Genomic DNA, 13,726 nt, shown 5'->3' on the forward strand with positions numbered 1-13,726 from the left:
AAACTACAATCTGTATGACAATTCATTACTGTCAATTACTGTCAATCAAACTATTTTCCGCAAAGGGAATAGGTTGCCATTTGGAACACAGCCATACTGATTTTTTTAGGATTATGACTGACGTGTTGTTGATTGAATCTCATCTCTGAGTGATTCCTCCTCTAACCTCTGTGTGTATACTGTCTACACGTCTGTCCATGTTGTTGATTGAATCTCATCTCTGAGTGATTCCTCCTCTAACCTCTGTGTGTATACTGTCTACACGTCTGTCCATGTTGTTGATTGAATCTCATCTCTGAGTGATTCCTCCTCTAACCTCTGTGTGTATACTGTCTACACGTCTGTCCATGTTGTTGATTGAATCTCATCTCTGAGTGATTCCTCCTCTAACCTCTGTGTGTATACTGTCTACACGTCTGTCCATTAACATTGACTGAAATTCATCTCAGAGTGACTCTATAGCCTAAGTGTGTGTCTACACGTGTGTCCCCTGACAGGGTATCATCCAGAAGATAGCAGATATCCACAAGGTGAAGTGTGTTTCCTGTCTGGGCCTGCGTCTCAGCCACCTGCGCTCAGGAAACATCCACTGGCTGCACCCCGACATGGGGGTGTCCCGCGTCAGGGAGAGGTACGAGCTGCTCCACCCTCAGGACGAGTGGAGGTAAGAACTAGGACAGAGACATACTGTATGAAGCTATATTTACACTGCTGATCCCTGGTCCCAGTTCTGTCCGTGTGTGCTGTTTGACCAACTCCTATTGTCATTGTTGCGTTGGCAAGACAGCACAAACTGATCTGGGAGCAGGCTACATAGACACGTTGAAATACTGTATAAAGCCATATTTACACTGCTCTGTATGTCACCTTAAAAGCCTTGACGCTGCCCCCTTTATGCATATTGGCTCCATGTAATTCTGCTTTAATATAAATATTCAAACACTTCCTATGAATACCATCGTCATAATGCATTATAAGCGCATGTACAGCACCTTATGAGCTTTGCATAACTTAATTTATAACTCAATTATATGAGTAAGACATCCGGGCTACAGCCTTGCCACTTGAAACGCTTGATCGTGCTTAAACTGTCTAACTAGTGCTCACTAGCTAAAATGGCAGATTTCCTAGGCCTGTTTTTTGGAAGAGAAAATATGGGAACGAATTTGGTTGTTTTAATGGATTCAGACCAGTGGCAAAGCCAAGGGGCTAAAATATGTCATGGAACGAAGTGACCTTGTTACTAGGGAGATGTGTGCAGTCAATGTCGTTGCAAGGCGCTTGGTTATTTGATCAATGTAGTAAGGGGATGAAATCAGGATTTATGTGCCTTGTTTTTTCAAATGTAAACCCACGGATGGGGAATTGGGCAGAGTTGCAACAGAACCGAAAATCAATTGTTGCCATCCTGTTAGTTAGGCCGAGTGGCCTTGAATTTCCTTCCAATCTGCCTGCATAAATCATGCTTCCGCAGAAGCAGGCTGAAAACCCTCCATATGGCGTTCCAATGTAATTAGGCCTTTATAGGCTAAGATACATGTTTCCTCCTGTCTCATCACTGTTATTGGAAGGGAAATTGGACTACAATAAGAGATTCGCTGACAAAGTCAACTGAGAAAGTGTTGAGGAGGATAGTAATTAGAGAGGACTGAACTATCTGTTGATGTGATCTCAGTTTTTGATGTTGGAGCCTAATGCTGATAGATTCCCTTCTACTCCTGACTGAGTGGAGATATGGAGAGAGAAATGCCATATCAGAGATAGCAGAGCAATGTCTAGACAGCTTTTATTTGGGTGATATTTCAGACTGTACTCCCCCTCACCTCTGCTTCCTTCATGGCCAGACAGGGCAGGGTGTTGACATGTTTGGGAGGTAAAGGACGTGTTTTAGAACTTTATCCAGCCTTCCTATAAACTACTGTTCTCTGGGCAGGTTGCTTCTCACATTATAACTGTGTGTGTGTGTGTGTCTGTGTGTGTCTGTGTGTGTCTGTGTGTGTCTGTGTGTGCCTGTGTGTGTCTGTGTGTGCCTGTGTCTGTGTCTTCAATTCTGAAATGTGTCCAGCTGGAAGAAAACATTTGAATAATGTAGCAGGCCTAGTTCGATGTTCCCCAAGAATAAAAACATGACAGCAGGCATTTCATGACTCAGTTTAAACCCTGGCCACCTGTCCTTCTCAGAATTATATATGAATCCCAACTGTGATGCTCACAAATCAAGATGGAACGTAACTGTTATGTGAATGTTCTAAGAATACTCAATGATACAATACCTTCTACCTCGCAGAACAACCTGTTCTGTTCCTAAGCAGCATTGTATTTGCATAGGACGGTAGGACCTACCATTGAACACAGTGAGATAATGCATGCTTTATACTGTAGACCACAACCACCACAGCAGAGCTCATTCTGTCTGTCCCCACCTCATCTCAGTCAGGCATCAGTGCAGAAGTAATGGAGCTAAATAATACAGAGGAAATGAATTGACTGTGTGCTATTGTTAGTGGTTCTCTGGTGAAGTTAGCTCAGGGGATACTCAGTGACTGTGCTGCTCATTCATTATGAAATAGTCTCTTTATTCAGCCTTAATTCCTTCTGGCGATAGAATAAGCCCTGTATCGTCAGTAATAGCAACAATAAAACACCATTCAGATGCTGTAGTTGTTTAACACAGGAAGTAGACCTATTGCAGTGTCCATTTGTTAAATTTCTGTTGTTTAGAGCATTTCAATGCCTGCATCCCAAATGGTTCCATGTTCCCTTTAAAGTGCACTACTTTTGACCAGGGCCCGTGGGGGCTATATAGGAAATAGGGTGACCATTTGAGACGCATCCAGTGTCAGACCACATGCTATGTGTCTCATTAGCCTTGCATTCCAAACGAGGCTGTACAAGGCCGTTGAAAGGAAGACTGGATAATGGATGGATATCTGTGTGGGGGAGGGGGGGGGGTTGACCTCGTCTCAATGCTTTCATGCCATGGAGCGTGTTACTGCTTGTCTTTCTGTGTCTCCGTTGTTGAGCTGGTGAATGGTGCGTAGGTTATACAATAAAAGCAAGCGATTGATACATTAGGAGAAAATGATCCTAATTTACCTTATTGTCGAAGGGAAATGTATCTTGAACATTGGATCTCACAGTCGTATCAATAGCTTGTTCATGGAAGACACATTCTAGAACACTGGTTCAATGGAAGTGTTGACAGACCAGCAGACACACTAAAATACTCATTCAATACCCATGACACTGTCCTCAAGCCATTCATACAGACATCAAATGAATGACTTGCCTTTTACACATAGAATCACAATGTACCGCGTCATGTACCTTCCACTGGCTGCTGTTCTATTATCTCTCTCTGGTGTAGATCACAGCTGAGTAGAAAACACCAGAACTACATTCAAAGACCATCTGATCTGATATGACAGAGCCGGGACAGGTTTTCTCTAGTCAAAGACTTTGTAATTAGAAGGAACAGGCGTAGAACAGAGTTTGAACAAGCAGCTATTTCAAACTGTTCAGTAGTTTATTTCACCTTGTAGGTTGATCAGAAGGCTGTGGCTGGATGTTATAGTTATTCCAGGAATGATCATTGAGGTCTCTCCCTGCCAAACATGATGATGATGTCTCTGCCTATATAGGGCACTACTTTTGACCAGGGCCCATAAGGTTATTTTCAAACAGTGCACTATGTAGGTAATAGGGGGCCATTTGGGACGCAGACTCAGTCTCACTGATCTCTTTTTTTCCCTCTTTTTTTTATCCCCCTTTTCTCACCAATTTCGTGGTATCCAATTGTTAGTAATTACTATCTTGTCTCATCGCTACAACTCCCGTATGGGCTCGGGAGAGACGAAGGTCGGAAAGCCATGCGTCCTCCGAAACACAACCCAACCAAGCCGCACTGCTTCTTAACACAGCGCGCCTCCAACCCGGAAGCCAGCCGCACCAATGTGTCGGAGGAAACACCGTGCACCTGGCTACCTTGGTTAGCGATGAGACAAGGATAACCCTACCGGCCAAACCCTCCCTAACCCGGACGACGCTAGGCCAATTGTGCGTCGCCCCACGGACCTCCCGGTCGCGGCCGGCTGCGACAGAGCCTGGGCGCGAACCCAGAGTCTCTGGTGGCACAGCTAGCGCTGCGATGCAGTGCCCTAGACCACTGCGCCACCCGGGAGGCCCCTCACTGATCTCTTTGATCAGCTCCATATGAAAGAATCCTCTGGGAAAGTACAGAATAATTACAACGTGCTGACTTGTACCTTACAGCTTACACATTCACAGCGCTGTATAATAACACACAGAGGTTGTTAGATATCAAAACAGCATTTGGTCTGTCCTAACTCTTCTGTATCAATGTGTTCCTTTGGAACCTTGTTTCTGAGTTGTCCTTCGTCCTCGTTAGCATCGAGCTAACCACATGGCATTTCTTTCTCCACAGGTATGAGCTACGGATACGCTACTTGCCAAAAGGATTCTTGAACCATTTTTCAGAAGATAAACCTACACTGAACTACTTCTACCATCAGGTGAGGAAATAAACCATAATCAGATTGAGTTAAAACTGTCAGGTGTGGACAGAAACCATATTCAGATTGTGTTGGGAAAGTCAGGTGTGGACAGAAACCATATTCAGATTGAGTTGGGACCGTCAGGTGTGGACAGAAACCATATTCAGATTGAGTTAGGACCGTCAGGTGTGGACAGAAACCATATTCAGATTGAGTTGGGACCGTCAGGTGTGGACAGAAACCATAATCAGATTGAGTTAAAACTGTCAGGTGTGGACAGAAACCATATTCAGATTGAGTTGGGACCGTCAGGTGTGGACAGAAACCCTATTCAGATTGAGTTGGGAAAGTCAGGTGTGGACAGAAACCATATTCAGATTGAGTTAGGACTGTCAGGTGTGGACAGAAACCATATTCAGATTGTGTTAGGACTGGCAGGTGTGGACAGAAACCATATTCATATTGAGTTGGGACCGTCAGGTGTGGACAGAAACCATAATCAGATTGAGTTAAAACTGTCAGGTGTGGACAGAAACCATATTCAGATTGAGTTGGGACCGTCAGGTGTGGACAGAAACCCTATTCAGATTGAGTTGGGAAAGTCAGGTGTGGACAGAAACCATATTCAGATTGAGTTAGGACTGTCAGGTGTGGACAGAAACCATATTCAGATTGAGTTGGGACCGTCAGGTGTGGACAGAAACCCTATTCAGATTGAGTTGGGAAAGTCAGGTGTGGACAGAAACCCTATTCAGATTGTGTTGGGAAAGTCAGGTGTGGACAGAAACCATATTCAGATTGAGTTGGGACTGTCAGGTGTGGACAGAAACCATATTCAGATTGAGTTAGGACTGTCAGGTGTAGACAGAAACCCTATGCAGATTGAGTTAGGACTGTCAGGTGTGGACAGAAACCATATTCATATTGAGTTGGGACTGTCAGGTGTGGACAGAAACCATATTCAGATTGAGTTGGGACTGTCAGGTGTGGACAGAAACCATATTCATATTGAGTTGGGACTGTCAGGTGTGGACAGAAACCATATTCAGATTGAGTTGGGACTGTCAGGTGTGGACAGAAACCATTCAGTGTTCTTCCGTCTCTGTTTATCAGAGAAATACACTATTGTGTATTATGATTTTTTTCACAACAGGTAGAGGACAATGTGTGACAACGTCAGCTGGCTATACTTCAACTGGCTGCAGGCTATATAAACTCTGTTAAATAGCTTCTGGTGACAGTGAAACGGCCTTGCTGGGGTGGTACAGTGTGACTGAGAGTGCGTTATATAGCTGTCTGGGCTGCTGGCCAGAGGTTCTTAGAGAAGAAACCCACCAGAAAGTCCAACAGCTGAAAGCTGTGTGTGGCTACAGTCTGGTAGCATCACCTGCTGGGTGATACGAACGGCAGCCATCCCCTGCTGGGTGATACAAATGGCAGCCATCCCCTGCTGGGTGATACGAACGGCAGCCATCCCCTGCTGGGTGATACGAACGGCAGCCACCCCCTGCTGGGTGATACGAACGGCAGCCATCCTCTGCTGAGTGATACGAACGGCAGCCATCCTCTGCTGGGTGTTACGAATGGCAGCCATTCTCTGCTGGGTGATAAGAACGGCAGCCATCCTCTGCTGGGTGTTACGAACGGCAGCCATTCCCTGCTGGGTGAATTGAATGGCAGCCATCCCCTGCTGGTTGAATCGAATGGCAGCCATGCCCTGCTGGGTGATACAAACGGTAGCCATCCCCTGCTGGGTGTTAGGAATGGCAGCCATCCCCTGCTGGGTGTTAGGAACGGCAGCCATCCCCTGCTGGGTGTTAGGAACGGCAGCCATCCCCTGCTGGGTGTTAGGAACGGCAGCCATCCCCTGCTGGGTGTTAGGAACGGCAGCCATCCCCTGCTGGGTGTTAGGAACGGCAGCCATCCCCTGCTGGGTGTTAGGAACGGCAGCCATCCCCTGCTGGGTGTTAGGAACGGCAGCCATCCCCTGCTGGGTGTTAGGAACGGCAGCCATCCCCTGCTGGGTGTTAGGAACGGCAGCCATCCCCTGCTGGGTGTTAGGAACGGCAGCCATCCCCTGCTGGGTGTTAGGAACGGCAGCCATCCCCTGCTGGGTGTTAGGAACGGCAGCCATCCCCTGCTGGGTGTTAGGAACGGCAGCCATCCCCTGCTGGGTGTTAGGAACGGCAGTGATTCAACATATAGAACCACCTAGAAATGAATAGACATTGATGGCTGATGTTCTGGTCAGAGGTGATAGGACGGCCACCTGCTGCTGTTAAATACAAGCTTTGGTGTTTTCTCTCTTAGAGATCTGAGGTAGCCTCAAGTCTCGTGGCTCATTAAAGTCCATGTGAGTTGGACCCATCAGCTGCAGCTCAGTCAGACTAACTAATTAATAATATAGTCATATAATATATGTCATTTAGGAGACGATTTTATCCAAAGCGACTTACGCGTGGGTGGTCCAGGGAATCGAACCCGATATCCTGGCATTGCTTTACCAGCTGAGCATCTGATGACAACCACAAGTAACTGAGGACCTCTTTCCATCTACCTATTCCTGTCTTACAGTAGATTCACAATGCTAACTACACTACCTGTCACTACTTTAGTAGTTCTCTCTGTCATGGAGAATGACTGTGATGATGTTTCTCAGGTCAAGAGTGACTACATGGAGAATGACTGTGATGATGTTTCTCAGGTCAAGAGTGACTACATGTTGTCATGGAGAATGACTGTGATGATGTTTCTCAGGTCAAGAGTGACTACATGTTGTCATGGAGAATGACTGTGATGATGTTTCTCAGGTCAAGAGTGACTACATGGAGAATGACTGTGATGATGTTTCTCAGGTCAAGAGTGACTACATGTTGTCATGGAGAATGACTGTGAGGATATTTCTCAGGTCAAGAGTGACTACATGGAGAATAACTGTGATGATGTTTCTCAGGTCAAGAGTGACTACATGTTGTCATGGAGAATGACTGTGATGATGTTTCTCAGGTCAAGAGTGACTACATGTTGTCATGGAGAATGACTGTGATGATGTTTCTCAGGTCAAGAGTGACTACATGTTGTCATGGAGAATGACTGTGATGATGTTTCTCAGGTCAAGAGTGACTACATGTTGTCATGGAGAATGACTGTGATGATGTTTCTCAGGTCAAGAGTGACTACATGTTGGAGGTAGCTGATCGAGTCGACCAAGACATTGCACTTAAATTGGGCTGCCTTGAAATCAGGTGAGTTCTATTTCAAATACTTGATATTTGAAATCTTATAAACATTGAATTCATGTACTTGTCCAATATTCCATAATTAGATATACATTTTGACTACTCACAATTTGTTTATTATCTTTTGTTTTCTGTTACAGGAGATTTTTTAGGGAAATGCGAGGAAATGCCCTGGATAAGAAATCAAATTATGAATTATTAGAGTAAGTGATTATTTAACTTAAAGGCCCAGTGCAGTCAAAAACTAGATTTTACTTGTGTTTTATATACACTGCTCAAAAAAATAAAGGGAACACTTAAACAACACAATGTAACTCCAAGTCAATCACACTTCTGTGAAATCAAACTGTCCACTTAGGAAGCAACACTGATTGACAATAAATTTCACATGCTGTTGTGCAAATGGAATAGACAAAAGGTGGAAATTATAGGCAATTAGTAAGACACCCCCAAAAAAGGAATGGTTCTGCAGGTGGTGACCACAGACCACTTCTCAGTTCCTATGCTTCCTGGCTGATGTTTTGGTCACTTTTGAATGCTGGCGGTGCTCTCACTCTAGTGGTAGCATGAGACGGAGTCTACAACCCACACAAGTGGCTCAGGTAGTGCAGTTCATCCAGGATGGCACATCAATGCGAACTGTGGCAAAAAGGTTTGCTGTGTCTGTCAGCGTAGTGTCCAGAGCATGGAGGCGCTACCAGGAGACAGGCCAGTACATCAGGAGACGTGGAGGAGGCCGTAGGAGGGCAACAACCCAGCAGCAGGACCGCTACCTCCGCCTTTGTGCAAGGAGGTGCACTGCCAGAGCCCTGCAAAATGACCTCCAGCAGGCCACAAATGTGCATGTGTCTGCTCAAACGGTCAGAAACAGACTCCATGAGGGTGGTATGAGGGCCCGACGTCCACAGGTGGGGGTTGTGCTTACAGCCCAACACCGTGCAGGACGTTTGGCATTTGCCAGAGAACACCAAGATTGGCAAATTCGCCACTGGCGCCCTGTGCTCTTCACAGATGAAAGCAGGTTCACACTGAGCACATGAGCACATGTGACAGACGTGACAGAGTCTGGAGACGCCGTGGAGAACGTTCTGCTGCCTGCAACATCCTCCAGCATAACCGGTTTGGCGGTGGGTCAGTCATGGTGTGGGGTGGCATTTCTTTGTGGGGCCGCACAGCCCTCCATGTGCTCGCCAGAGGTAGCCTGACTGCCATTAGGTACCGAGATGAGATCCTCAGACCCCTTGTGAGACCATATGCTGACACATGCACATTTGTGGCCTGCTGGAGGTCATTTTGCAGGGCTCTGGCAGTGCACCTCCTTGCACAAAGGCGGAGGTAGCGGTCCTGCTGCTGGGTTGTTGCTCTCCTACGGCCTCCTCCACGTCTCCTGATGTACTGGCCTGTCTCCTGGTAGCGCCTCCATGCTCTGGACACTACGCTGACAGACACAGCAAACCTTTTTGCCACAGTTCGCATTGATGTGCCATCCTGGATGAACTGCACTACCTGAGCCACTTGTGTGGGTTGTAGACTCCGTCTCATGCTACCACTAGAGTGAGAGCACCGCCAGCATTCAAAAGTGACCAAAACATCAGCCAGGAAGCATAGGAACTGAGAAGTGGTCTGTGGTCACCACCTGCAGAACCATTCCTTTTTTGGGGATGTCTTACTAATTGCCTATAATTTCCACCTTTTGTCTATTCCATTTGCACAACAGCATGTGAAATTTATTGTCAATCAGTGTTGCTTCCTAAGTGGACAGTTTGATTTCACAGAAGTGTGATTGACTTGGAGTTACATTGTGTTGTTTAAGTGTTCCCTTTATTTTTTTGAGCAGTGTATATTTCCACACTTTGAGGTTGGAATAATACTGTGAAGTTGTGAAAATGATGATAATGCCCTTTTAGTGTAAGAGCTGTTTGAAAAGACTGCTTGCAATTTCAGCCTGTTTTGGTGGGATGGAGTTTTGGCCTGCTTGCTGACATCACCAGGCGGTAAATTAGTTAATAGACCAATAAGAAAAAGAGTTCCAAACCTCTCTGCCCATAACTGCTTGTTTTCAGTTTCCCCCTCCCCACTCAGACCACTCTAAGACAGTCCTAGCAAAATTATTGCCTGAGAAATTGCTATTTGCTAAGAAGCAATTTTTGTTTATTTTTTGACAATTTTAGTTGAAACAATTCCAGTACTTAATTATTACATAGAAATGATTTATATTGAGATTTTAAAAAATGGTTGCATTGGACTTTTAAAATGATGTATTTCTGTATTAACAACATACACGTCATTATCTTAACACTATCTATGAACAGAGATCCTACATTTCACCTCTATGAGCCTCTGTGCTGAGCCTTTGGCCGTGTGTGTCCTCTCCTGGTTAGATGTATGTAGGCCAGTGTAAATTGACTGCCTTCCTCGTGAACCTCTCACTCTGGACACTTTGCAAATGGCACCCTATTCCCTATATCTCTGGTCAAAAGTAGTGCAGTATGTAGAGAATAGGATGCCATTTGGGACGTAGTCTCTGTTGAAATGTGTCTGATCTATTTATAGTGTTAGAATCATTTATCCTCATTCTCATCACCTTCTACAGCGTCATTATAATGTCCCCACACCCCAGTGATGGCACTGTGATAGTGTGAACAGGACCCCCACTATTTTATAGCCCTTTCAATTCAATTCAAAGGGCTTTATTGGCATGTGAAACATATGTTTACATTGCCAAAGCCTTTCACACTCTGGGAGGGTGGCTGCCCGATAATGTCTGTCAGTTTAACCAAGGATGTGTCTAAAATCGCACCCGATTCCCTTTATAGGGTCCTGGTGACCCTATATTTATAGGGTCCTGGTGACCCGTATACTAAGGCATTTGAAAATTCGATGTAGCAATATAGAGTGGGAAAGTAGCCTCACATTTGGACAATTAATAGACACTGCAGTAAATAAAACCGAATTAAAACATCTCTCTCGTACAGGACTGGAGTCTACACAGACCGGTGCGCCATAGCCAATCAGAGCTACAGTAGGCCTTTATGTAAACAAGCCATTTGTCACACGGGCCTGCCATCATTCACTTTGAACTGGACTGTGTGTTTACAGGCAGTAGGGCCTGTCATCATTCACTTTGAACTGGACTGTGTGTTTACAGGCAGTAGGCCCTGCCATCATTCACTTTGAACTGGACTGTGTGTTTACAGGCAGTAGGGCCTGTCATCATTCACTTTGAACTGGACTGTGTGTTTACAGACAGTTGGGTCTGCCATCATTCACTTTGAACTGGACTGTGTGTTTACAGGCAGTAGGCCCTGCCATCATTCACTATGAACTGGACTGTGTGTTTACAGGCAGTAAGCCCTGCCATCATTCACTATGAACTGGACTGTGTGTTTACAGGCAGTAGGCCCTGCCATCATTCACTATGAACTGGACTGTGTGTTTACAGGCAGTAGGCCCTGCCATCATTCACTATGAACTGGACTGTGTGTTTACAGGCAGTAAGCCCTGCCATCATTCACTATGAACTGGACTGTGTGTTTACAGGCAGTAGGCCCTGCCATCATTCACTATGAACTGGACTGTGTGTTTACAGGCAGTAGGCCCTGCCATCATTCACTATGAACTGGACTGTGCGTTTACAGGCAGTAGGCCCTGCCATCATTCACTTTGAACTGGACTGTGTGTTTACAGGCAGTAAGCCCTGCCATCATTCACTATGAACTGGACTGTGTGTTTACAGGCAGTAGGCCCTGCCATCATTCACTATGAACTGGACTGTGTGTTTACAGGCAGTTGGGTCTGCCATCATTCACTATGAATTGGACTGTGTGTTTACAGGCAGTAGGCCCTGCCATCATTCACTATGAACTGGACTGTGTGTTTACAGGCAGTAAGCCCTGCCATCATTCACTATGAACTGGACTGTGTGTTTACAGGCAGTTGGGTCTGCCATCATTCACTATGAACTGGACTGTGTGTTTACAGGCAGTAGGCCCTGCCATCATTCACTATGAACTGGACTGTGTGTTTACAGGCAGTAGGCCCTGCCATCATTCACTATGAACTGGACTGTGTGTTTACAGGCAGTAGGCCCTGCCATAATTCACTATGAACTGGACTGTGTGTTTACAGGCAGTAGGCCCTGCCATCATTCACTATGAACTGGACTGTGTGTTTACAGGCAGTAAGCCCTGCCATCATTCACTATGAACTGGACTGTGTGTTTACAGGCAGTAGGCCCTGCCATCATTCACTATGAACTGGACTGTGTGTTTACAGGCAGTAAGCCCTGCCATCATTCACTATGAACTGGACTGTGTGTTTACAGGCAGTAGGCCCTGCCATCATTCACTATGAACTGGACTGTGTGTTTACAGGCAGTAAGCCCTGCCATCATTCACTATGAACTGGACTGTGTGTTTACAGGCAGTAAGCCCTGCCATCATTCACTATGAACTGGACTGTGTGTTTACAGGCAGTAAGCCCTGCCATCATTCACTATGAACTGGACTGTGTGTTTACAGGCAGTAAGCCCTGCCATCATTCACTATGAACTGGACTGTGTGTTTACAGGCAGTAGGCCCTGCCATCATTCACTATGAACTGGACTGTGTGTTTACAGGCAGTAGGGCCTGCCATCATTCACTATGAACTGGACTGTGTGTTTACAGGCAGTTGCAACAGCGCGACTTCAGATCATTAGAACGCATTCGCCAAAAGCCACAAAATATCAAATCAAATCAAATGTATTTATATAGCCCTTCTTACATCAGCTGATATATCAAAGTGCTGTACAGAAACCCAGCCTAAAACCCCAAACAGCAAGCAATGCACGTGTAGAAACACCTGAATGGATTTCTTAAAATACCACGGGAGTCCTCATACATTTGGAAACGTTACAGTTCTATTGATCAAACAACCATGAAACGGCAGGCTCTCGCTCCCTTAGTTGTTTATGCACATCAACAACAACAAGATCAACAACTAATGCTAGCCAGAGCAATATGTGCTAAAATCTAACGAAGGAACATTAGATAAACCCTCTCAAACTTGTTCAGCTAGTTGTCCGTCAAAATTGCACTGATAAACAGTGGGGAAGCCTACTCGTCCTTCTTAAGCTTGCTTGCCAATCCATGCTTGTCCCAACCAAGCACCAAAGCTACCTGGCTAAAGTTGGCTAGCTTGCTAGCTAGCTACTTAGAGACACAAATGAGAGAACACCTCACTCTGACTGTTTTACTCGCCCTAGCAGAGTTGGTTAGGCTGTTTAGAGCGTTTCTGACTAACTATTTGTTTTTTTGCCTATGTTTACTGACACCGGTCATATTCAGCAGGTGTTGCGCGTTCGTTAATTCATCAGTTATTCTGCGCTCTGGCACACTCAAATGAGAGTGTTCTGAAATCGGTGTAGCTAGATATATAGCCAGAGTGAATTTGTGAACATGAGATATGTTCGCTAACTGGATAACAGTCATTCAAGTTCTAGTTAGCTAAATAAATAACTGTGTATAACCACTAAAAAATGACATGAGGGGAAAAAGTCAGTGCATCCCGAATGGAAGCAGCAAACAATGTACCAGGCCAGCTGTGATTTACAACCTGATAGCAATATTTTCTGAAATGTATTGGTGAATTATATTAATCTTGCATTGAACTGCATTAATCTATTCTGCAAACAATGCCTTAGTGTATGCCATTGAAATTAATTTTGTAGTATAAACTGGGAATTTGATGATGTTGAGTGATATTATGATTGTCTGTTTGTTTCATATCTGCAAGCAGTTAAAACGCTATCAGTTCCAATTTAACTGAGCAGCTTCACACTGTCACCACTGGTTACGACAGAATCCTGGCTCTGGCTTATTCACAACAAATAGATGCAATCTGAAGATTTGACCAGCCACAGCGTGTAGGCTATAGCTACTGTACGTCCCAAGTGGCACACTGTTCCTTACATAGTGTGCTACTTTTATCTCA

The 13,726-nt window shown here is 45.2% G+C and overlaps 1 protein-coding gene across 1 annotated transcript in view; it reads left to right on the top strand.

Annotated features, from left to right (window-relative positions):
• LOC120048834 (focal adhesion kinase 1-like) overlaps nt 1-13,726 on the top strand; it is a 144,984-nt gene that overhangs the window by 51,821 nt on the left and 79,437 nt on the right. The window contains exons 4-7 of the mRNA XM_038995104.1: nt 498-664; nt 4,445-4,532; nt 7,680-7,759; nt 7,894-7,956. Coding sequence (XP_038851032.1) covers nt 498-664; nt 4,445-4,532; nt 7,680-7,759; nt 7,894-7,956 — 398 coding nt within the window. The remainder of the gene's footprint in view (nt 1-497; nt 665-4,444; nt 4,533-7,679; nt 7,760-7,893; nt 7,957-13,726) is intronic.

Source organism: Salvelinus namaycush, chromosome 5 (genome assembly GCF_016432855.1).
Source record: "Salvelinus namaycush isolate Seneca chromosome 5, SaNama_1.0, whole genome shotgun sequence".
Classification (NCBI taxonomy): domain Eukaryota; kingdom Metazoa; phylum Chordata; class Actinopteri; order Salmoniformes; family Salmonidae; genus Salvelinus; species Salvelinus namaycush.